The 25,498-nt window shown below is 38.5% G+C and overlaps 1 protein-coding gene across 3 annotated transcripts in view; it reads right to left on the reverse strand.

Moving 5' to 3' along the window:
- Positions 1–2,570: 2,570 nt before the first annotated feature.
- The window catches only part of fgr.S (FGR proto-oncogene, Src family tyrosine kinase S homeolog), a 49,271-nt gene continuing 26,343 nt past the window's right edge, over positions 2,571–25,498 (reverse strand). For all 3 annotated transcript variants that reach the window (XM_018249455.2, XM_041583923.1, XM_018249454.2), the window contains 6 exons: positions 24,253–24,408; positions 11,954–12,133; positions 10,609–10,685; positions 8,060–8,213; positions 6,579–6,710; positions 2,571–5,813 (listed from right to left, as the gene is read on the reverse strand). In XM_018249455.2, the coding sequence (XP_018104944.1) occupies positions 5,605–5,813; positions 6,579–6,710; positions 8,060–8,213; positions 10,609–10,685; positions 11,954–12,133; positions 24,253–24,408 (908 nt within the window). In that variant the 3' untranslated portion in view covers positions 2,571–5,604. The remainder of the gene's footprint in view (positions 5,814–6,578; positions 6,711–8,059; positions 8,214–10,608; positions 10,686–11,953; positions 12,134–24,252; positions 24,409–25,498) is intronic.

Here is a 25,498-nt window from a genome sequence, read left to right on the forward strand (position 1 = left end):
AGGAAGGGTTATAGCCATTTAAGGGTTAATGATTTTCTGGGAGGGCATTTTCTCTGTTTTAAAAGTTTTGTTTGAGTGAAAACCACTGAGCTTTTGAGAAAGTGGCCGGAGGGCTACGAAACGCGTTAAAGGACAAGGAAAGTCTAAAATAGAATAAGGCTAGAAATGCTGTATTTTGTATATTAAACATAAACATGAATTTACTGCACCACAAAGCCTAATCAAACAAATGATTTATGCTTTTAAAGTTGGCCACAGGGGGCTGTCACCTTGTAACTTTGTTAAACATCTTTGCAAGACAAGACTGTGCACATGCTCAGTGTGGTCTGGGTTGCTTAGGGATCGTCATAAATTATCAAAAGAGCACAAGTCAAATAATATCTGCCAGAAGCTGATACAGCAAGACTGATTAATAATCAGAATATACAGACTGCACTGGGTCTTGTGTTGTCATGTAATCTAATGTGGATTTTATAGTTTTTGTATTGTTTAAAGGACATGTAAACCCCCCCATCCCCCATAAAAATGTAATCAGTGAATGGCCTCTTTGAAATCTTTAGCTAACTGCCACTCTGGTTGTTAAAAGGTTAACAGTAAGGATGTATGATCCCACTCACTCATGCATAATCTCGTTCACTCATGCATAATCCAGATCACTCTTGCATAATCCCACTCACTCATGCATAATAATACTCACTCATGTATAATCCCGCTCACTTGTGCATAATCCTGCTCACTCATGCATAATCCAGCTCACTCATGCATAATCCCACTCACGCATGCATAATCCCACTCACTCATGCATAATCCCACTCACTCGTGCATAATCCTACTCATTCATGTATAATCCAACATAATCCCACTCACTCATGCTTAAACCCGCTCACTCATGCATAATTCCACTCACTCATATGCAGAATCCCACTCATATGCATAATACCATTCATACATGTATGAGTGAGTGGGATTACATGTATGAGTTAGTGGGATTACAGGTATGAGTGGAATTATGCATATGAGTGAGTGGGATTGTGAGTATGAGAGGGATTATGCATATGAGTGATAGGGATTATGCATATGAGTGATTGGGATTATGCATATGATTATACATACTTATGAGTATGAGTGGGATTACAAGTATGAGTGGGATTATGTATATGAGTGATTGGAATTATGCATGAGTGAGTGGGATTATGCATATGAGTGAGTGGGACTACATGTAGGAATGAGTAGGATTACACATACTTGCTAATAAAGTTACATTACCAAAAAAATGTCCGTCTGGTTGAAGCACACCTTGCATTCAGGAAAACACTACAGTGCAGGCTAACGGAGGGGATACAGATACTACCTGACCCAATACAGAGACAATGATGCATTTTGTGTGGGGAATATGTGTCCAACCTAAAAACATTGTAAGGGTTTATATGGTTTACATGTCCTTTAATACAAACTTTCTCCAACTCTCCATAACCAGTGGCTGCAGCAAAGTATCCTCCAAATTTAATCCCAGTTTATCTGTTTAAATCTGGCTCCATGATCTTTGTCCTTGCAGCTGGAGTTGGAAACAGTAAAGGGGATGTAAAGGCAAAAATAAAATCCGATACAAATCTCTACACAGTCGCCGACTGCTCTACAGGGAAAAAACCAACGCTGCTTGAGTTCTGCATGGCTGGGAAGTAAAGCGGGGGCTCCCCCTGCTGTTCATATATATGATTGTTTCCCTGCCCAGCAGTTAGAGACCGGCTGACAATTCCTATCCACAGCAGTAAATGAAGGGGGAATTTCACTGCATACAGTCAGGTTTCTTATAAAAACGGTACACATTTTTTAATTAAAGTATATTGGAGATAAGTTTCTTTTTCAGTAAAGAAAGTAAAAATGGGATTTTATTTTTTTTGCCTTTCCTTGTCCTTTAAGTGTAATGGTTGCGAGCATTACAGACAATAATCTTCTTATATATTTGGACACTGTTTTTAATGGATGAAATAAATATTGAATTTTAAACGTCTGACTCCAAGTGGTGCTCCGTTTTACACACAGAAACTTATGGTTTGTATAGCTGGTCATCATCACAGAATATAAAGCAAGGGGAGGTAAACATGTCATTCAAAGATTGAGTCTCAACATACTTTCCGTTCTTTTAGAGCAAATCCACATCATGCCCAACACCCTTGCTTTTAATGCAGATCATTTTGCAGTTTTACAGTTTATGCCTCCTGCAAATGATTTTCCCATGTACAGTCACACTGCCCTTTATTATTTATTCTCATGCCCTCCAAATTATTCTCAGCTGGTGTGTGCAGTGGCTGTTATATACCTGCTTGGGTTGTCTTTTCAGACATCATTTATAGTGGGCTTCACACCAGGTATTTTCCCACTAGGATTCATGTGATGAGCTTAGTCTTTGGGCTGTGTAACTTTAAACTGTATGAGGCATCAAGCCAAGGAGGATAAAAGTATGTTGATGTCCTTTTTCCTTTCAGTTAATCTCAGTACGCTCTGTATATTTTAATGTCAAAAACTGAAGATTTTATAAGGAAATTGTATGTCTTTATTGTCCAGATATATTTTATTCAAAGATGAAGTTCACTTTATTTTATAGATTGAAATTCGAAAACAATTGCCAATCAATTGCTGTATTACATATTTTTTAATTGTCTGCTACTATTAGGTTGCTGAGTCTTGCAACCACAAATTGGTTTGCATAAAAGAATCAAGGATGAACTGCCAACATACAGAGAAACATAAAAAGTAATATTACATAATAAAATACTATCCTCATGATTATTCTGCATTTTGGTTGGGTTCATTGACCAAAGCAACTGAATAACAATTTAAAGTCCCTAAAAAGCTTCCCCTAAATTTGTTTTTATTATTGATATGATGGAACAATTGATTGGAGGTTGCCATATTGCTTGGCTGGGCATCTAGGCATGTTACAAAAAAAGATATGCCATTATATTGATAGTTCTTCCTCAAAGACAAGTAATATGTTAGTTCCCACTGAACATATTCTTAACACAAAATAATCTACACTATGGTGTGTGTGTGTATACGAATAAAGGGAGAAAAATTTGTGATTAGGTATATTTTTCCTTTTCTGGTTTACACAGAATTGGATCCAAAAGTGAAATCAGCATGTGCTTTTTGTTTTTGTACCCTAGGCCTAAACGGGGTAGCGTGGTAGCAGAGTTATTAGAATTACAACCTCAGGCACTGGGTTTGAGGCACAGTTCCAAACCGAGGCAATGGCTTTGTGGAGTTTGAATGTTCTTATTGCATTTATATGGATTTCTTTCTGTTTCCTCCCATACTCGACAAATATATGGATAGTTTAACCAGTTCCTAATGAAATTTACCCTGCTGCAACGGAAATTTGATTGTAAGCTTCACTGGGACAGGGGCAAATGTGAATGATTGATCTTCTTCTGTTAAACAAATGATGATAAAATCAGTGTATTTATAATATATTGGAACGTATTCAGTATGATGGTGTTGGCAGCTGAACAAGGGAAGGGTGGGGAAAATTGTGGACCTTACAGGACCCACACTCCACCTGGCCCAGGCACAGGGTCTCTTCCCCTATAGCTACACCACTGAATCTTTGAGTACTTTAGTTTGTTTCTGCTCACAATCAACAGGGCTTGATTTTGGGGTATCTAACCTGTACACTTTTAACTGCAGTATATCTGCAACTTCTTAAATTACCAAGGGCCCCAACAGAGAGTTTGTGGATAGATTTCCTTCTCTTTCAGACAAGTGAATTAAATCACATCTGCTTTACTATCTACCATGATGTTCGGTGTTTAGCCATAAAAACAGCAGTTTCTTGCTATTACCTTATTATCCTTACTTAGATTTTAAGCAAGGCCTTACAATTTCTTTAATTTTCACTGTTACAGATCTGTATAAATAATTTCTTCCGTGTGGTACTCATACCCTATGAGCTTTAACAGAATATGTGAATGATATTAATTCTTCCTCCTACTACTTGTCATTTGCACAGATCCTTTGTACTTTATGTCCGTTCCACCCTTATATCCTTCTTCCTGCAACATTAGCCACCAGCACCTCATCTCACCTTCCCTCCTGTTTTCTTCCTTCTCCCCTCAGTAACCCCAGCAGTGAAGGGTGTGGGAGGGGGGCTGGCACTGTATGTAGAGGGAAAGGGCTGGTTCTGTGCCAATCAGTCTCTGCACACACAGCAGAAAAAGCCAGCCTGGGAGTTAGGGGGAGGGGGGGAGAGGACTTTACACAAGAAGGGAGGTGTGAAAACCTCTGAATCAGCTGAGAGGTGTCTGTAACATAACCCCTGAGAGAGGGAGAAGGAGAGAGAAAGACAGAGATGGGGGAGGAGAGCGATAGGGAATGTTATAAAGGTTAAGGGGGCAAAGTTATACAGAAATCTGGGAAGAGAAGAGTCAATAATCCAGGTGTCCCAAACTTGCATCTCTAGATCTCTAGAAAACTACAAATCCCAGCATCCTTAACCAGACAATGTACAAGGGCTGAGAGTCTGCCATGCCTGATTATGGAATGAGACAGGTAAAATAGCCATAAACACAAGTGGTAAGCGGCATGGCTACAGAAAATGAAGAAAATGTAGCAGGCGTTCATGATAACCCTTCTGATGCTACATTATTTACTGTATATTTTCCAGACTTTTCATTTATCAAACCATATACAATGGTATGTGCTAATTCAGCTCCTTCTCATCAAGCGGATCCAACTCACACATACTTTTACAATGTCATGCATTCTGTGTGTGGTGAGAGTGATAGATATGTTAATGATTTCATCTATATATGCAACATGGTTTCTGCAACCAGTGATTTTTCCACAGACCGAATTGTTTGTATTTCTGATAATAATTTTCTTTTTTTTTCTGTTAATTGTGATTTCCTGGTAATAATGCTCACTTTTCCCGACAACAGAATAGATTTGCAAACCAGAACATGTATCTCAAAGCGGTTTTCCCATGAGACGGCATTTAATTACAAGAAAGGCAAACACAAGAATCCCCCTTGCATAGAAATCTATTTCTCTTTAAAGAACCCACGAGTGCTTCTATGTCCACCCATGCATTTGCAATAAACATTTATGTTCACTCCTGCCCATGGTCAGAAAAGTAAATTTCCTGGCCTCAACATAATATATATGTCATTTTTTTCATAAGGGTTCATATAATGCTTATACCAAATTGAATGATTGTCTTTCACAGATTATTGGGTCTGCCTCTGATTCTTGTGATTTCTTTGGGGTTGAGTTTACGCTTTGATCAATAAAACATGGTCTCCATGATGGTTTCCTCATGCACCTGTCACATTGCTATAGTTCCAGCCAGTCCAGCTAGATGCCTGTGGGATAAATGTGGCCCTCAAGGAGATTTTTTTTACCCAAATCCTGTCCAAGGTCTCCAATGACATAACTTAACTTTAAGATAGCTCCTGAACAGTTGATAGCAGATTGAAAGCTCTAGTCATGAAGGTGAAAGCTCCTCCTAGTAATTTATTATGATCTTTTGGATGGCCCTCCTTGTACTGTTATTTTTCAATCCCAAATGAAGTTTTAATATGATCATTTAGGAGGTTTTCCCACATTTTAAATGTTGTCACCTGGCTGGTATTGAGGCTCGGTTGCTGTGAAGTAATCCTCCAAGAAGGATTGTAGGTATTCAAAGGTTGGTCTTTCCTCTGGGTCCCCTTTCCAACACTGTAACATTAATTCATGGAGTGAAGGCGGACACCCAGGGGGGGCAGGCATACGATACCCCTTCTCTACTTGCTCTAGAACCTCTCTGTTGCTCATACCTGAAAGGAAGACAAAGGTGATATCATTTTGGAGCTGGGATTAGCAAACAGAACGAAAGGTTATATCTTGAAAGAAGAAAAATGGAATGTGGAATCAGAGCCAGAGACACACAGAAACATGTGTCAAATATATGGTAAAATATGGAGATGGGTCACCAATGTCTTCCATTATGATCATTAGGAATTGCTAATAAGTACTTTACTGCAATACATGGATGCAAGTATTGCTGTAAAGCGATGCTTTTGATTTGTGGGTGATAATCGAACAGTCTGCATACTCATAGGTGATTTCCTTTGACACAAATGATTATATGAAAGACTGGCCTTGAACAACACAAGTGAATATGAACTGTAGCCTTTCCTCAAGTGGAGCATGCTATCAAAACAGCACAAGCAAAACAGCTTTTTATCATAAGTCAGGGAGGGTTTTTGAAATATTTTCTATGGAGGGGCACAGAAATCAGGTTATGCCCCTGAGTGGTCCTGATATGTATTGACTTGAACACGTCATATGTCTGGCTAAGCCTTAAGGTTATTTTAGAAGGGTTTATATTATCAATAGTGCTGAATGGTATTTAAGATACAAAAAAACACAGAGACAGTATAAGGAGATGGTTGAACTAAAGTGTGAAAACAGTGGTGAGAAAGGGAGAGTAAGATAATCAGAGATGCAAAGAAACACAGTTTTGTTCATATGATATGTGTGCATCCTTTACACCCTCCCTTATAGTCCCCAGATCCTGTTGCCAGGCAGATTAAAAGCACCTGGATACGGAATTCGTCCCTTCGTCACCAGCTCACACACCATGATCCCAAATGACCAGACGTCTGATTTAATCGTAAATCTACCGTAGAGAGCAGCTTCAGGGGCCGTCCACTTAATGGGAAATTTGGCACCTGTATAGGGTAGTTAAGCAGTAAGGTATAAAACTGTTGAGAGGAAAGGTGCAAGGACACAGACAAATTAGAGATCTAATGCAGGAACACTTCTGATAAACAGGCTGGACACAAAATGCGAATCAGACATTGAAATAAGGCACTCAGGAATAATGTTACAGCAAGGAAATGGCACAGGGCAATAAGATACTTAGTAACTGGGTTACTAGAAGGCAATGTTACAAGAAAATAAGGCACTAGGAGCCAGGTTACGGCAAGGAGACTTTAAAAGGACACTTAGGAGTTTGGTTGCTAAGAAGAGTATGCAATTGGGGCAATTAAGCACACAGAAACCAGGTTCTTGCATCGCAGGGCATCCAAAATTTACTCCTTAAGCTCAACCGGCATTTTTTAATGTTTCTTTAGGGGACAATTTGCTTAGCTTGGAAACACTGGGCAATCATCCTGCTTGAGTCTGGGAAATACAATCCTACAGCTTTCTTAAAGGCAAACATACACTATATATTGTTAAGGTTATCTTTTGTGCATTTTAACTTACGCAGATATAAAACAATGAATATACTCTTTATAGCCAGTGCTAGTTATTAATCTTTTGCATATTGCCATTTATACATATAACAGCAGTGGCACACGAGAGAGATGCTCAATGCACACAAAACTTGAAATTGCCCCCATTTATCTCTACAGCAGTGGCTTGAAAGCACTTGTACAAGCACTTTGTAAGAGGCGGACAAGTGGCATCCCATGTTTTCAACTGACAGTTACCTAAAACCATTTGCACAAGCAATTTCAGGGTACTCTAGTGGTAAATGCAGGCAATGTAAGATATTTTGGGCCTGACTCTAGAAAAACAGACGAGGCACACAATATGTGCCTTAAAAGTGGCAAAGCGAAAGAAGGGATGATGTGTAAGTTTTAAAGAGATAGTGTAGCACCAAATAAAATGTGCTATTTTTTTAATATGATTAAAATTGTATTATTATTAGTCCCAGGAGCTGAACCAGAATGTTCACCAACAACAATGAGTTACATAACTGTTGACTATACAGTATGTGCACAGGCCCTTGGACTATGTAATAGACATAAAAGAGTTATACAAGGAATACAGTGTTGAGACCAATTGTGCCCCTTCCCTGATAGGGGAGAGTTAATGCTTCATATATGGACTAAGGCCCTTTACACATCGAAAGGAACAAATTTGTTATAAATCTCATATTGTAACATGGCACTCAGGAACTTTTTATTTTTAAGCTGCAATTAACAATTAGATGATGTCAAGTACAAGAAAAACAGCTGCAGCACTTTTACTTTAATTTACTGTAGTATACTTTGGACCGGTGTGCCCTTACCTTGTCGTGCAGTATACTCGTTGTCCTCAATGAGCCGTGCAAGGCCGAAGTCTGCAATCTTGCAAATCAAATTGTCACCCACAAGAATATTGGCAGCTCTGAGATCGCGGTGTATATAATTCATCCGTTCAATATAGGCCATGCCAGATGCTATCTGGAGGAAAGAATTTTGTATTCAGACTAGCGCAGCCAGTGTTAGAAAATAGCTTGTTTTCCCTTTGTAGGAAATAGACTGAAATATATCCCAGTCAGGGTCACCATTGGTGTTCCAATTGTTTATCTAGGTACAGGTATGGGACCTGTTATTTAAAAATTCTAATTTTCAAGTTTATTTTAGTGTAATTCGACTAGGGAATAGTCCAAATTCATTTAGAGTTTTTTTTAAAAAAATTAGAATTTCGAAATTTCTCATGTACTGTCTCATTAAGAATTCAAATTTGACTATTCACCATCTAAAACCTGCAAATTGATGTTTTAGCCTATGGGGGACTTCCTACAATCAATTTTGAGTAGTTTGGTGGACTCCTGAAAAAAAAAGAACTCAAATCAAATTCAATTCAAATTCAATTTGAGTTTGCAGGTCGAGCTTCAACTGAATTGAAAAAATTTGATTTTTTTTTTTTCAATACATTTCGGTAGTTTTTAACTTGAAATTCGATTATATGGGAGTTTTTATAAACTCCTATAAACTCTATATTCGACCCTTGATAAATCTGCCCCTAAGTCTCCAAGAAAATCATGTAAACATTAAATAAGGATTAATTATAACTTTGTTTGGATGAAGTACCAGGTACTGTTTTATTATTACAGAGAAAAAGAAAATTGTTTTTTAAAATTTGGATTATTTGGATAAAATGAAAGAATGCCATTCAGTAATTTGGAGCTTTCTCAATAATGGATTTCTGGATAACAGATCCCATACGTACTGTTGTTTATGACTTTTGTGTAGAGTAACTATGGTGAGCAGGGTTCACTGTATTAGTCAGTATTTGTATGTAATCAGTATGCTAAATGTATCCACCCACCCATTGTATAGTGCTTTGTGATATGAGGAATATGCTTCATAAATACTGTATGTGTCAATTATTATAATGCATTGCAAATAACAGAGTTTTATCGGTTATCTCTATGTAACCTGTGCCATATCTCCTTTTCAGCTTGAATAGCTGCCCCCATGGCTACACAGCAGTAGTGATGGCAGTAGTGATGGGTGAATTTCTCCCGTTTAGCTTTGCCGCAAAATGTCAGAATTTTGAAAAAAAAATTTGACCAGCGACAATGCCGATGCTGGTGACAATTCTGATGCCAGTGACAATTCCGATGCACATTAAAGTCAATGGGTGTCTATTAATTGTTGCCGCGTCTGAATTGTCGCTGCGTCAAAAAATTTTGGACACTGGCGAATATTCAGGGTGAAACACACAAATTCACTGCGAATTTGCACCTGGCTAATAAGTTCGCCCATCACTACACAGCAGTCTATTTATGTAAATGATAGTTGTGTTTTTGCAACAAACATATAACTTTTACCAATACAGGGCAAAAGTACATGATATTTTCATAACTTTAAAACACTTTTATTTTTTTTGGTGTTACTGTTCCTTTTAGGCAGGGTGAATTACTACTGGAGAATTTAGCCAGCATCTCAACATAGGTGAGGAAGCAGAGACATTAAGTGAATGCAAAGCACACACGTTCAACAGAGACACAGCAGAGTGGATGGGAGTGCATCAGGTTCTCTGCTTCTGAGAAAAAAACGCAAGCAAAGAAAAGCTGAAACTGTGTCTCGTCTGCCTTTTGCCTAAGGAGTAAGTAGAATGCTACAACATCCTAACTTCAAGGGGCAGATTTACCTAGGGTCGAATATCGAGGATTAATTAACCCTCGATATTCGACCGTCGAAGTAAAATCCTTCCACTTCGAATATCGGAGTCGAAGGATTTTGCGATATTCCTACGATCGAACGATCGAAGGAATAATCGAACGATTCGAAGGATTTTAATCCAAATGAGTGATGCTTTCTTTTGCTCGCAAATTGTCCTCTACGCCTGTTAATAAATCGGCGATGTCCCTGTGGATTGGATTTTTTCGCTAACGACAGCCACTTCGCCCGTTAGTAAATTTGCCCCATTGAGAGAGCCTTTTTAATTTTCTTACTTTTTAGAGCCTTTGCATTCAGTTTTTCTTGGTACTACCCTTTTTAGTAGTACAAAGTATAGTTAATGTAATTTGCCTGTATTTATAGCTTCTGCTGACATTATAGAGGATTGTGTTCCCAAAATATTGGAAAGTGTGTTGTCTAAATATTTCCCCACCACTTTTAGCTCCACAGAGGTCTGAAACTATAACAAAATCAAATATAGCATTTACAGTATGTAAATATACAGATGCCACCCATAGCTGATATGGACCCACTGGATTAATGTTTGAGAGGAGGGATACAAGTGTCATAATTGCAAGAGGAAACATAGAAACAAAGACAAGAGATTAACAGAGAGCAAATCCAAAATCAGGAGAATCCATATAAAGAAAGGTGCCACCTCACTCACCTGTGCAGATATGTCTACCAGCTGGGGCAGCTTCAGGAAACGTCCCTCTTCTTCTTTAAGATAATCAAGCAAACTGCCTGCAAGAGAAGGATACCCGATGGGGTGCAGGACAATCAGAAATGTAGGAAGTCTACTGAGTTCTAAATATAGATACATTAGTTCAATTTCTGTAAACTAGGTGCCCACAATATTCTTGCACTAAGGCCTTTCAGTGCCGCAAGGTTAATGCCAGAGTTCTTACTTTCCTTGCCTCTACAGCTTTTGCTTAGACCTAAATTTGTGTGTCCAGCTCTCTTGGCATCTTCAGACTGGTTAAAAAGTCCATCAAGGCAAAGAGCACATGATCTAGTTGAATCAGTCCTCTTCCAACATCTGGCACACATGCCATATAGGGAGAAAGCCATTTGTCTGGCAACCTTGTCAAACAAGTAAATCTAAAGGTGAATGGCCACTTTATCTGTTAATACGTCAAGCAAAAACTAGGTGCAAAGTTGCGTTAAGTAAATATTCACAGCCACCTGGATAAAAGTCAGAAATACATTTCTACCTTGCTTTTCTTGGCTACATCCATTAACTACCTCAGTCACGTCCAATAATCCGTAAACAACATTGGAATATAAAGATATTTAAACATTTTCAATAAGCCTGTGTAGCTCATATATAGTAGGTGCTGCCATCTTAATGCTTATATCAAAGGGGAACTATGGCAAAAATGAAAATTTAATATAAGCTTCCTCATACTGAATTAAGAAACATTCTAAATACAACCAAATAAAAATTCTGCATTGTTTCTGAAATAATCAAGTTTATCTTCACTATTCCTTTCTCAGCATCTGTTTCTCTTCATTCTGTCTTCATTCAGCAGTTGAGTGTCAGATATTCATTGACAGTTAGATCCTATATACTGTATCTTATAGAGGGGCTCATTTTGCCTAGAAGATGTATTAGAGCTCACTCTATTAAATGCACCAAAAATGCTGTCACTCTACATGCAGGATTTTTGCAAAAGGCAATTATTTTGTTAGGTTTTTATTTGTACTGGAATCAGTTATTTGATTGAGCTCTAATACATCTGCTAGGAAAGGAAGCTCCCCCCCTATAAAATATATTGGATTTAACTGTCAATGACTAATTAACTGTTAATGACACCCAAATGCTTCATGAAGACAGAATGAAGAGAAACAGATACTGAGAGAGGGATAGCGAACATAAACTTGATTATTTCAGAAATGATGCAGAATATTTCATTGATTGTATTTACAAAGTTTCATATTTCAGTATGCCGAAGCTCATTTTAAATTTTCATTTTCACGATAGTTCCCCTTTAAGGATTCTCACATCTTACCTTTAGTCATAAATTCAGTCACAATGTAAATAGGTTCTTCAGAAACAACTGCATACAATTGAACCAGTTTATCATGACGTAACTTCTTCATTATTTGAGCTTCCTCCAAGAAAGCTTCAGGAGACATTGTTCCAGGTTTTAGGGTCTTGACAGCCACGTTAGTCGTTCCATTCCATGTACCTGTATTTTTAGATAGTGACAGAAGAGGATTCTCATTTAACTTGGAAAAATAATTCAAACTGCCTGGTATGATGCCCGGTCTGTATGGTATGAGACAAAGCAAAACTGGAGTTGATTGTCAAAGTAGAACAAGCAGTGTGTAAATAGTGAATGCTCCATAAGTGGAAAGCTCATTTCAGTTAGAAAGATATGCAGGTCCAGACTGAGATTCAAAATACACCCTGGTATTTCAGGTGCACTGAGGCACAAACAACCTCCCCGAGACACCCATGATTTGTGCCACCTAAAAGTGGCTTTGAGTGATCCTTGCACATAAACACTTAAGATTTTATTTATCAAAATTCGGATATATGTAGTTTTAGAGGTTTTTTTCAACCTCGACTAAACTTACATTAAAAAATGCAATTATTATTATTTATTACAAATCCCAATACAAAAAGCAAGAAAACTTAAAAATACATTATTATTATTTCCGTAAAAACCTTGAAATCCTTGATTTTGTAAGACTTTACCAGCGATTACAAGTTTAAAAAATCCTCTAAAACCTCAAAGTAATTAAACAGTTTACAGTCTGAACAGCTTCCATTGACTTCTACATGACCTGCCTGCTTTAAGAAGGTGAAGTTTTGTATTCGAGTTTTTCTGATTTTTTACAATGAATAAGTATTCGAGTAATTATTCTAGTATGATTATACATCAGCCCCTTAATCATAAAGCTGAGGTTGCTCAAGTTCTGGAATTCCTAAGTGCCTGCCGTTTCCTTACTTTCACTAGTAATACGGTAACTTGCATTTGTACATTACAAACTTTTAACTGCATATTAAATAAGCAAACACGTGTTATACAGAAGCCAAATAAATATAAGGAAATGGTGATCTATGTGACTTAAAATGTTTTAAATGTTTCCACTACTTTTTACATATATATATATATATATATATATATATATATAAATATCTTTTTATTTGAGTTTACATTTTTCCAATAGTGTAAAGTACAATAAAATATATTCTTTCTGTATTTTTACCAACATTACACAAAAGTCAAACAGAGAATTTAAAGATAACAAATCTTAAATAGTATGAATGTTATGCTTACATTTGTTTCCACTTTCATAAAAAAAATAAAAATAAACGTACAACTTTAAAAACCAACCTGTTGCCTGTTTCATTTACCTGCTCCAATTTCTTTTTATCTGTTTATATAGCACTATCCCGTTAAGAAACCAGTATTTGCTAATATTATGTGTCTGGGGCCATTAAAAGGCCCTCTGTTGCCTTGCATCCACCACCCATTGTAGAATTCTTTTTAAAATTTTCCCCTCAGGGCTCCTCTTATTATTAATACTCTATTTCTCAAAATTTATTTCCCTTCCTTTAATAGGGTTTGGTCTTATGCTGAAAGAGATGTCAAGCTTAGTCCCAAACTTGTGGCTCGAGGTGCCCATGGTTGCCATATTAGTAAAAAATTATCATGAGTCCTTGCTAGGAAGGAAGTAAATTTTTCATTTATCATAATTGCTGTAATGTGGGATTTTAATTTTGGGATTGAGAGGTGTGGAGTTCTCCACGATTTAGAAATTAGCTGTTTAGCTGCTGTGAATATAAATGTGATTCGTTTCCTGGAGTTACCATTGATATTGGGTATCCATTGATTAAATAATGCTATCCATGGGTCCTTATGGATCTGGGTGATAGAATCAATTATCCCAAAAACTCTTGTCCAATACCTTTGTACTGAAAGGGCATTGCCACCAAAAATTAGCCATTGTACCTCCCCCTCCACATTTCCTAAAGCAGGTTGAGGATTGGGATGGAAATACTTTCAGTAGAAGTGAAGGAATCAAGTACATGTAGTAAGTATTTTGTATGAGGTTTCTACTTGTCCTAGGTTAATGGAACATTTGTTTGTTCCCTCCCATATCCTCTCCCAAGCCCTTGGGTCTAACGTTTGGTGGAACTCCTGCTCCTACAAGTTTTTGTATAAGATGGAGGAGTTTTGTTAATTTCTAACATTATGTATTGATATAACAAGGAAATTAAGCCCTTTGCATGGGGCTGATTCATACCTTTTCTACTACTTTCAAGATAGGTCATGATTGACATGTGCACTGTCCTCAGTATGGGTGCAACAACATCTAACCATTATACAATTGCATAACTTGTTTGCTGCTCTAATGCCAATTGAACTGCAAAATACAGTGACAAATTTTGGAGAGCAATAGCCTGCCAAATGTTATGCACAGGCTTCCTTATGCTATTAGTGTGCTCATCAAAATATCAAGTTTGGCACAGGGAGGTAAGGATAGGTAATATGATCTGTACGTAAGGACGAAGTAATATTCCAAGGGGTTCTAATTCAGAGAGAATATTAATAAATAAAAGTTTCATTTCTCACACTTGCTCAGAAGAATTCCCAGTGCTATGAGTAACTGTAAGACAGGGTGGGACACTCGTACTGGTCTGCCAGAGTACCAGAGGATCTCCTAGTGGGCTCCACTCTTGAAAAACTCAGCCCTTTCTTACTTTCTTACTATACCATTTGGCACTATCGAATGGTTTTTAAAGGGCAACTAAAGTCTAAAATAGAATAATGTTAGAAATGCTGTATTATGTATACTAAATATAAACATGAACTTACAGCACCAGCAGCCTAATAAGACAAATGATTTATGCTTTCAAAGTTGGCGCAGGGGGCTGTCATCTTGTAACTTTGTTAGACATTTCTGCAATATCAAGACTCGCACATGCTCAGTGTGGTCTGGGCTTCAGTTGGGAGGTTAAGCTTAGGGATCGTCATAAATTATCAAAACAGCACAAGTCAAATAATATCTGCCATAGAAGCCAATACAGCAAGAATGATTAATAATCATAATATAGAGACTACACTGCGTCTCTGGATACAAATCTCTACAGGGAATCCAACAATGCTGCTCGAGTTCTGGGAAGTAAGGTGGGGGGGGCTCCCCCTGCCATTTGAAAGTATGATCGTTTACCTGCACAGCAGTTGGGGACCATCTGACAATTCCTATCAACAGCAGTAAAAGAAGGGGGAATTGCACTGCATACAGTCAGGTTTATCATAAAAACTGTAGACATCTTTTAATTAAAGTATATTGGAGATAGATTTCTTTTTCATTAAAGAAAGTAAAAATGGGATTTTATATTTTTGCCTTTACATGCCCTTTAAGAGTGGGCCCTGAATTTGAGCTTCTCTGGTGGCTCCTTGTAGGTTCACTCCAACAATTAAATATTTTTTTAGTTGTCATTGTACTGTGCATGGTTAGTACAAAGCACCACTGGGACAGGGAATGATGGCTCGGAGGAACATCTGCTATGATTTGGAAAATATCCGCACTATATACTGTATAACCAAAGCATGTTAACTGGACTCATGTTAAACCCAGATATATAGGGGCAAATTCACTAAGATTTGTAGTTGCGCCAGGCGTAACTTCGCCGCACTTCGCCGCACTTCGCCACACTTCGCCAGGAGTAGTTTCGCCAGCGCTCCGCAAATTCACTAAAATCCGAAGTTGCGCACAGGGGTAGCGTAAGGTTGCGAAGTTGCGCTAGCGTTGATTCGCTAAGCGAAGCGAAGTTACGCTAGCGATGGTTAATTCGCATACAGCGCCAAATTCAAACTTCAATGGAGGAATACGTAGAATCACTACAAATGCCTGGGAAACCTTCAAAACATCAAATACATTTTTTTTTTGCCCTACACATGTGCCCACTGTATAGTTAAGTTGCCATGAGTTAGGAAATGTAGGGGGGAAGGAGGGGAGCCCCAAAAATTGTTTCGATCTTTTTCAGCCTATCACCCATAATATAGAAAAAACGCCAGCGTTTTTTGTGACTTAGAAAAAATTTGAACTTTTTTTGAAGCAATCCCTATCTACTCTATTGCGCTTCGCCTGGTCTGAGGTGGTGAAGGAAGTCTAGCGTAAAAGGTAGCGTTCAGTACACTGCGCGCGTTAGTGAATTTGCGTAGTTTCGTCCGTAGTGAAAATTCGCCAGGCGTAAGGGTGCGAAGTAACACTAGCGAATTTACGCCAGCGTTCGTTAGTGAATTTGCGAAGTAACGAAAATGCCCAACGCTTGCGAATTGACGATAGCGTTAGGCGCTTCGGCGCTTAGTGAATTTGCCCCATAATATCTCTTTAAAGGACTGGTTCATTTTTAGTATGTTATACAATGTCCTATTCCTAACAACTTTGCATTTGTTCTTCATTATTTATTTAATTATTTGCCTTCATCTTCCTCCCTGTCAAGCGTTCAAATAAGGGTCACTGCCCCCGGCATATAAAACACTGTAGCTCTATGAGGCTACAATCGTAGTGTTACTTATACATTTTATTGTTTATCTTTTTATTCAGTCCCTCGCATATTCATATTCCAGCCTCTCATTCAAACCTGGTTGCTAAAGTAAAAAAAAACTCTAGGAACCGGATATTCAATGAAATAAAAAACTAGAGAGCTACTAAATGAAAAACAAAATGACTGAAAAATTATAAAAATAAAACACAAAGATCAATTGCAAATTGTCTCAGAATATCAATGTCTACATTATACTTTTATAATTTTAAGTTAAAGTACCACTTTAAAGTCATAGTCCTGCAATGAAAAACATTGTGCTCTTCTATTTACAGGTTAGTGATAATGTCCTCCTGCCATCCAAGATATATTCTCATTATATGCCATACCATCTGCCTCCATTGTTATCCTTTATTTCTGCAGTACATTACAGAGCTTATCCATCATTCCCTGTCCCAGTATTGCTTACATTCTAAGAGTCCTGTCACAAGCTATGTTCAATTTTATCAGGAAAAATGTAACCTTGCTCTATGTTTTTGGAGAGTAGGCGTAAACCCCACACAAGGAACAACAGACAAGGTTGAACTGGTTTCAATCAAACTTAGGATGCCTTGCAGCAATGCCAACCACTGCACCACTATGATGCCCATGATGTGTTGTTATTTTCCTCCTGAACATAAAATACCCAGAATCATAGCGCATGTTGTGATATTTAGCCTGAGGAACTGTGGATTTATTTTTTTTAAAAAAATATAATGAAAAGCCGTGCTGCCATTTTAACATAGAAAGAACATAAGTCTATACAAATCTTAAGGCAAAGGTGCAAATTCGCAGGCATCGCAACACTTTGGCAGGCGCAAATTCGCTAATTCACTAAATTGCAAAGTTGCGTCCAGGGCGCCGAACGCTGTCAAATTTTCGCTAGGGTTATTTCGGCAATCAAAGTGAAAATGCGCTAGCATTGCCTTATTTGCATATGATGATAACGTACATGTTGCAGCAAATACATTACATTACACAAGTCCAGGGAACCTTAATAAAGAAAATAGAGTTGTTAAATTGCCCTACACATGAGTCCACTGTATAGTTTGTGTGCCATATGTTAGAAAATGGAGGGGGGAACTCGGTTACCCAAAAATTTTTTTACGGACCTTTGCAGGCTATCACTCTGAAAAAAGGAAAAGACGCCAGCGTTTTTTGAGATTTAGAAAAGTTTTGCACTAAAAATTGAGGAAGTCCTATGCACTCCATTGCACTTCGCCTGGTCTGAGCTGGGGAAGGCAAGTCTGACGAATGAGGTAACGTTCAGTAAAATCTCCATCTTAGTGAATTTGCGGAGTTACGTCCTTTCACCAGAACGGAAATTCGCCTGGTGTTAGAGTGTGAAGCAACGCTAGCGTCTATCTCCTTTGCTAGCGAAGTGACGCCTGCACCCGTTTGAAATTGGCGAAGTCCCTGCAGGCGGTAACGCTAGTGAATTGACGCTAGTGTAAGCCACTTCGCCCTTTAGGGAATCTGCCCCAATAAGTCTACTTTAAAACAATCTAGGTAGTTAGAACAGGTTTCCTAAGATATATAAGGTCTGTACAAAATTCAATATGTAGCAGTACGTTAGGCATGCCCTTAATGTGTATTGATCTTTTGACATGCATAATCTTCTGCCACATTCAGTAAAACACAAACCGTAAGAGACCGCTCTGGCTCCCCACAATTCCTTCACCCAGGTGCTCAGTCCTCAGTGTCCCGACTGTATAATATTAACAAGATTATTGGACGGCACTTCTGGAAAAGGCTTTATTGTAGCAGGCTGCTGGTAAAACACCTAATGCGTTTCAGGATTATCTTTCTTAGTCATAGGCTTGGTGCCGTCCAATATTTGTTAATCTTCTGCCACAGTCTTGTATATTTACAGGGACTCTTATGCTGGCATTGAGGGAAAAGAAACCCTGACACTCCTGTTCTACTCAGAATGCTCCTGTGGCTGCATACAATAAGGTAATTCTAGAGAACTCAGCCAACAGTGACCTCCACAATAACTATGTTACCAAGGAAATGCCAAATACAGCAGAGATTTGAAGCACTGAGGCCTCCAGATGTTGCTGAAATAGAATCCCCATCATATGTAAGAAGCTTATAACTGGCTGGGGATCATGGGAGTGTTAGTTCAGTAGCTGGAAGGAGAACATGAATTCATTATCAGTAACAACTGAATGTGTATAAAGACACCTAAAGGTAATATACATTGCTTAGCAAAGCAAAGAAATGTTATAGGTGTGGTGATTTTAGATGATCACTCAAAAAATCAAGAATTGCACCAGGGGATTGTAGTGCTGAGATAGGGTGTGGACTGGAGATGCAGCCAAACTTGGTTAAAATCGTAAATAGCTTTATTAATCCATTTGAAAACATCACATACAAGGATGGCAGGGGGCGACAGGCTTAACACGTTATGTGACCTACTAGTCACTTCATCAGAAGCCATTTTAGATGATCATTAGTGATGAGCGAATATGTCCTGTGATGCTTTGCTGAAATATTCGTGAAACTGCAAAAAAATTTGCAAAATTGTGAAATTTCATGAAACGCATTGAAGTCAATGGGCGTTTGTACACGCGACAAATTATTACATGCGCAACAATTTTTCTCGCTCCGAATGCATTAAAGTCAATGGCCGTTTTTTCTGCGACTTTTTTTGTCCTAATGCATTAAAGTCAATGGGTGTTTTTTTCTTATGGGCGTTTTTTTGCGGCTAAATTTTTACAAGGCAAATTTTTGCCACAGTTTCGTGAAAGAATTCTCACATGGCGAAATTTGGCATTTTGCCAAAAATCCATGGGTGGCGAATAAATTTGCTCATCACTAATGATCATTATGTTTTTGCAAATAAAATCAGTCATACTGAGGCCTGATTGACTAAGAGCATTTTGGCTGCTTTTGTCTTTTTACACTGGGAGGTATGGTGCCCCAGCACTTAGCAGTTCTCCCTTGCAATGCAGCAGTCATAAGTTTGATACCAGCCTGGGCACTACCAGTAAATAGAGATACTGTATAATCTCCAATGGGCCAAAAAACTAGGGATGCACCAAATCCAGGATTCGGCCTTTTTCAGCAGGATTCGGATTCAGCCGAATCCTTCTGCCCAGCCGAACCGAATCTGAACCCTAATTTGCATATACAAATTAGGGAGGGAAATTGCGTTGATTTTTAGTCACAAAACAAGGAAGTAAAAAGTGTTTTCCCCTTCCCACCCCTAATTTGCATATGCAAATTACGAGTCAGATTCGATTCGGTATTCGGGCAAATCTTTCGTGAAGGGGGTTCGGCCAAAAAAGTGGATTCGGTGCATCCCTACAAAAAACGAATGTGAAGTATGAATAATACTTGTAAAGTCAGTAATAAATAATCATTTTCACACAACATGGGCATGCAAGAAACCTGATAAGATGATCATGTTGGCAAATGGCCAAACACTATTGCATAATAGAGGCCTGTATCTAAGCATATGCTCATAGCTCTGCACTAGTGTAGACAAGGTTAACCTGGGTCAGATATTGTATATCACCACTGACACAAGGGCTAAGAGAATACTTTTCTGAACAGGCCCACAGGGGTGTAACTACATAGCATGCAGACCCTGCCGCTGCAGGGGGGACCAGGAAGTATAGGGGCCTCATGAGGCCCTAATTCACATACAATTTTAATAGATATTGGTAAATCCGGTCAATCACTAGACATTTTGGGGGCCTGAAAAATAATTTGCAGGCCCATAATCAGACTGTGGGGCTAACTGCACTCTCTGGCTATGTCATATATCCCTTCCCAACCCCTAGGAAGTACATGCCTTTTTTTTTGCTTTTCCCAATGACACTAAAACAAGACCTGGAAATAATCCTCCCTGCAACAGTACACAAAATATATGGTTATATGTGATATGAGATACATATTGTGGCCACCAGTGTATAATAAAAGCTCACAGCTGTGAATTACAGGATTATGCACATGCACCCCTGATATACTTATAGTGATATCCTGCAGATTTAATATTATTATTTCCAGTAACCTTAAATTGTACAGAGAATTGCAAAGGCACATTTTTATATCTAAATACTGCAATGTGCTACTTTTTACATACAGTTGTCCAATAATTTGTTACATTGCATATGCAAGTATTGAATTATATAATGTCATACAAGCATGGCTGTGGAGACTTTGAGAATACTTGGGGTGGGGGCATAAATATCCCATGGTGGGCTGTATCTAGCCTGTGGGCTTCCAGCAGGAGGACAGCGTTGACTTTAGGAAGGTTCGCCAGTTCATAAGGAGAGACCGAGTCAAATCTGTTACCTGACCATTAAAATATAAGCTTGTCAAGGGTGGTTAATATTTTTTTGAGCATTTACAACCTAATTACTGATGTAAAAGTAGTAACCTCCGCTGTATGCTGGCAAATGCACGGAGTTTGTCAGGTAAAATGGGATACCTAGAATTTATTGCATGCTCTAAAAATTATGATATAATTGGTATCCCTGAGACCTGGTGGGATGAAACATGTGACTGGACTGTGAATTTAAATGGTTACACCCTTTTTTGGAGAGACAGAGGGATTAAAAAGGGTGGAGGAATGTGTTTATATGTAAAGCCTGAATTAAAGCCATGCGCTAAAGAAATAACCATAGCTGGCACGGGGGGGAGTGTAGAATCCCTTTGGGTAGAGATTTGACTGGGCAAAAGGTTACAAAAAGAATTATCATTGGTGTATGCTATAAACCACCTCGTATAAGTGTCGAGTATGAAGCCCATCTACTCTTGCAAATACAAGCGGCTTCACAGCTGGGTCAAGTTGTTGCTATGGGAGACTTCAATTGTCCAGACATTGACTGGGGTAATGGGGTTGCCAAGACAGAAAAAGCTAGTAGGTTTGTAAATATGCTGAATGACAACTTTTTATTCCAGCTCGTTCAAGAACCTACTAGGAATAACTCTCTTTTGGACCTTGTCATAAATAATACTGAACTTATCTCTAACATTTGTGTGGGTGAGCATTTAGGGAATAGTGATCATAACATGGTCTCCTGTGAGATTCTGTTGCAGAAGCAATTCTATAAGGGAGTAACTAAAACACAAAATTTCAGACGTGCAAACTTTGACAGGATAAGGGCATCTCTGCAACATATTAAGTGGGAAATGCTTTTCACAGGGTTAAACACAGAACAAAAATGGGAAGTCTTTAAAATGCTGCTTCATAAATATACTTGTCAGTATATTCCCCTTGTAAGCAAGGAACGTCGTTGCAAAGCAAAACCTTTTTGGTTCAATAGAAGTGTTGGTGTTGAGGTGGGTAAGAAAAGATGTGCTTTTAAGGCTTTCAAGTTAGCTGGGACAGCCGAATCATTTATAAGGTACAAGGAGGCCAATAAATCATGCAAAGAAGCTATAAGGCAAGCTAAAATTGATATAGAAAAGGATATTGCAGCAAGCAGTAAAAAGTTTATTATTTTTTAATAGTAAAAAAATGAAGCAGGAAGGGGTGTGACCTTTAGTATCAGAGGGGGTCAGCTGGTTGATGAAAACAAAATAAAACTCTTATTTTTAGTCTACACAAATGAGGAACCAGTTAATGAAGGTTTCCTTCTTAATAGTCCCAATTCTAGTAATACAACTAATGATGCATGGTTCACACATGAGGAAATTCAAAAGAGACTAGAAAATGTTAAGATTAACAAAGGTCCCGGGCCAGATGGTATTCATCCCAGGGTACTTAGCAAGCTTAGCTCTGTGATTGCCAAACCTCTTTACTTAATTTTTCAGGATTCATTGAGATCTGGCTTAGTGCCGAGAGACTGGCAAATTGCTAATGCGGTGCCTCTATTCAAAAAAGGACCCCGTTCTCAGCCTCAAAACTATAGGCCAGTTAGTCTGACATCAGTGGTAGGAAAGGTTTTTGAAGGGTTAATAAAGGATAAGATACTGGACTTTATAGCAAATCATAATATTATGAGTGTGTGCCGGCATGGTTTTATGCTTAAAGGACCAGTAACATCAAAAAATTAAATTGTTTTAAAGTAATAAAAATATAATGCAGTGTTGCCCTGCACTAGTAAAACTACTGTGTTTGCTTCAGAAACACAACTATTGTTTATATAAATGAGCTGCTGTGTAGCAATGGGAGCAGCCATTCAAAGGGGAAAAGGCTCAAGTTACACAGCAGATAGCAGATAAGCTCTGTAGAACATAATGCTATCTGTTATCCATTAACTATTCTGTGCCATATAGCCGTTTTTCAATTTCCACCAATGCTACACAGCAGCTTGTTTATTTGAACTATAGTTGTGTTTCTGAAGCAAACACATCAGTTTTACCAGTGCAGGGCAACACTACATGATATTTTCATTACTTTAAAACACTTCCAGTTTTTGGTGTTACTGTTCCTTTAATAGATCTTGCCAGACTAACTTAATTTCTTTTTATGAGAAGGTAAGCAGGGACCTCTATTCTAGGATGGCAGTGGATATGATTAACTTAGACTTTGCTGAAGCATTTGATACAGTGCCACACAAAAGGTTACTGGTTAAATTAAGGAATGTTGGCCTGGAACATAGTATTTGTACCTGGATAGAGAACTGGCTAAAAGATAGACTACAAAGAGTGGTGGTAAATGGAACATTTTCTAATTGGACCAGTGTTGTTAGTGGAGTACCGCAGGGCTCTGTACTAGATCCCTTGCTTTTCAACTTAATTAATGACCTGGAGGTGGACATTGAAAGTACTGTTTCTATTTTTGCAGATGATACTAAATTGTGCAGAACTATAGGTTCCATGCAGGATGCTGCCACTTTGCAGAGTGATTTGTCTAAGTTGGGAAACTGGGCAGAAAACTGGAAAATAAGGTTCAATGTTGATAAACGCAAGGTTATGCACTTTGGCAAAAATAATATAAATGCAAGTTATACACTAAATGGCAGTGTGTTGGGAGTTTCCTTAAATGAGAAGGATCTAGAGATTTTTGTAGATAACAAGTTGTCTAATTCTGGGCAATGTCATACTGTGGCAAATAAAGTTCTGTCTTGCATAAAAAAGGGCATTAACTCAAGGGATGAAAACATAATTATGCCTCTTTATAGGTCCCTGGTAAGGCCTCATCTGGAGTATGCAGTGCAGTTTTGGACTCCAGTCCTTAAGAGGGATATAAATGAGCTGGAGAGAGTGCAGAGACTTGCAACTAAATTGGTTAGAGGGATGGAAGACTTCAATTATGAGGGTAGACGGTTGGGGTTGTTTTCTCTGGAAAAAAGGCGCTTGCGAGCGGACATGATTACACTTTACAAGTACATTAGAGGACATTATAGACAAATAGCAGGGGACCTTTTTACCCATAAAGTGGATCAACGTACCAGAGGCCACCCCTTTAGACTAGAAGAAAAGAACTTTCATTTGAAGCAACATAGGGAGTTCTTCACAGTCAGGACAGTGAGGTTGTGGAATGCACTGCCGGGTGATGTTGTGATGGCTGATTCAGTTAATGACTATAAGAATGGCTTGGATGATTTTTTGGACAGACATAATATCAAAGGCTATTGTGATACTAAGCTCTATAGTTAGTATAGATATGGGTATATATAATTTATGTGAAAGTAGGGAGGAGTGTGTATGGATGCTGGGTTTTCATTTGGAGGGGTTGAACTTGATGGACTTTGTCTTTTTTTAACCCGATTTAACTATGTAACTATGTAACTATGTTTGTAAACAACTGATGTGTCCAGAATAGAATATACACAGGACTGTGACATTGTGTTAGACTCTTACCCTTCCAAACATCTCCAAAGCAGCCTTGTCCCAGTTTCTTAACCAGATTGACGGAATCTCGAGATATTTCCCAGGCATCTTTTGAAAGCCCCAGTGTTTGGGGTTTCTGGTTGACACATGGACTTGTAAGCAGGTGACACAACCCATCATTGAACTCTGAAACGACAAAAAAGTAGATGAGAGAGTAAAGAGCTATATCTATCTGCTTTAGGACTCAAAGGGTATGATAACATGAGCTGCCATTAGAACTGTCTTTATTGGCGGCAGGTACTCTGGGAAAAACAGACATCTCAGGCCCCGTACTTACACAGTAGGACCAATCTGTGACATTGTAACTGTTGTTAAATTACAATCAGCTGAAAATGGTTGGGTACTGGGAGATGCAGTAGTTCAAAATAGGCAGCAGTCATTGTGCGAATTGACGGTACTTGTATCTAAAGCTGGTCCTTGTACTCCCACATAGTTGCACCTGGTTATGATAAATCCGTCCTGCCTCTTGTTCCAATTTGTGCACAAGTGTATCTGGATTTATGCCAAGGCTGAAAAGGCCCAGACCTAGGGCGGCTTGCCACCACTATACTCTGGTGCCATGTTCTGCTAGTTTTAGAATGAACAAAGGTGTACTGGGCACTGTGTGGAAGATTCAATCAACCGTCGAATTTCCTGGATGATGTATGATTTATCCCATTTATTTCAACCATAGGTTGTGACTTTGAACATATACGTATATGCTTTTATTTGTATGCCACACCGTGTACTAGCATCTAAAGAATCATGCACAGACTTCATTTTGAACCCCACATATTTACACTTGCTACCACTGTATTTATCCTTCTTCCTTTTGCAAAAGTGTGTCCAATGATGCTGGGGAACCCTGCACCTAAAGACTCATGCATTGAGTAGACTTCATCTTGACACCAGCCTTCCATGTATAAAATAATCTTCAGGAGGGACTAGGTCGCATCTTTAGGTGCACAAACTCTCCCCTCCATGACCCTATATCATAGTTACATCGCTGCTACTACGCCTTCTCATAGTGGCTAGTATCCCCTTTATTCCTACTGCTGTGTTACCTGCACAAGCAAGGGGTGAACGTGTGGGTACACTGCATTTTCCTTTCTGCCAACAACTACTGTGTGCTATGTACAGAAAATTCACTCCTGTCTAAACCCCTAAAAGAAAATTTTGTGGCACACTGGTATTGTCCAGAAATAAATTAACCATTTTACTGAGCTGAACTGTGGTC

This window comes from Xenopus laevis, chromosome 2S (genome assembly GCF_017654675.1).
Source record: "Xenopus laevis strain J_2021 chromosome 2S, Xenopus_laevis_v10.1, whole genome shotgun sequence".
Lineage (NCBI taxonomy): Eukaryota > Metazoa > Chordata > Amphibia > Anura > Pipidae > Xenopus > Xenopus laevis.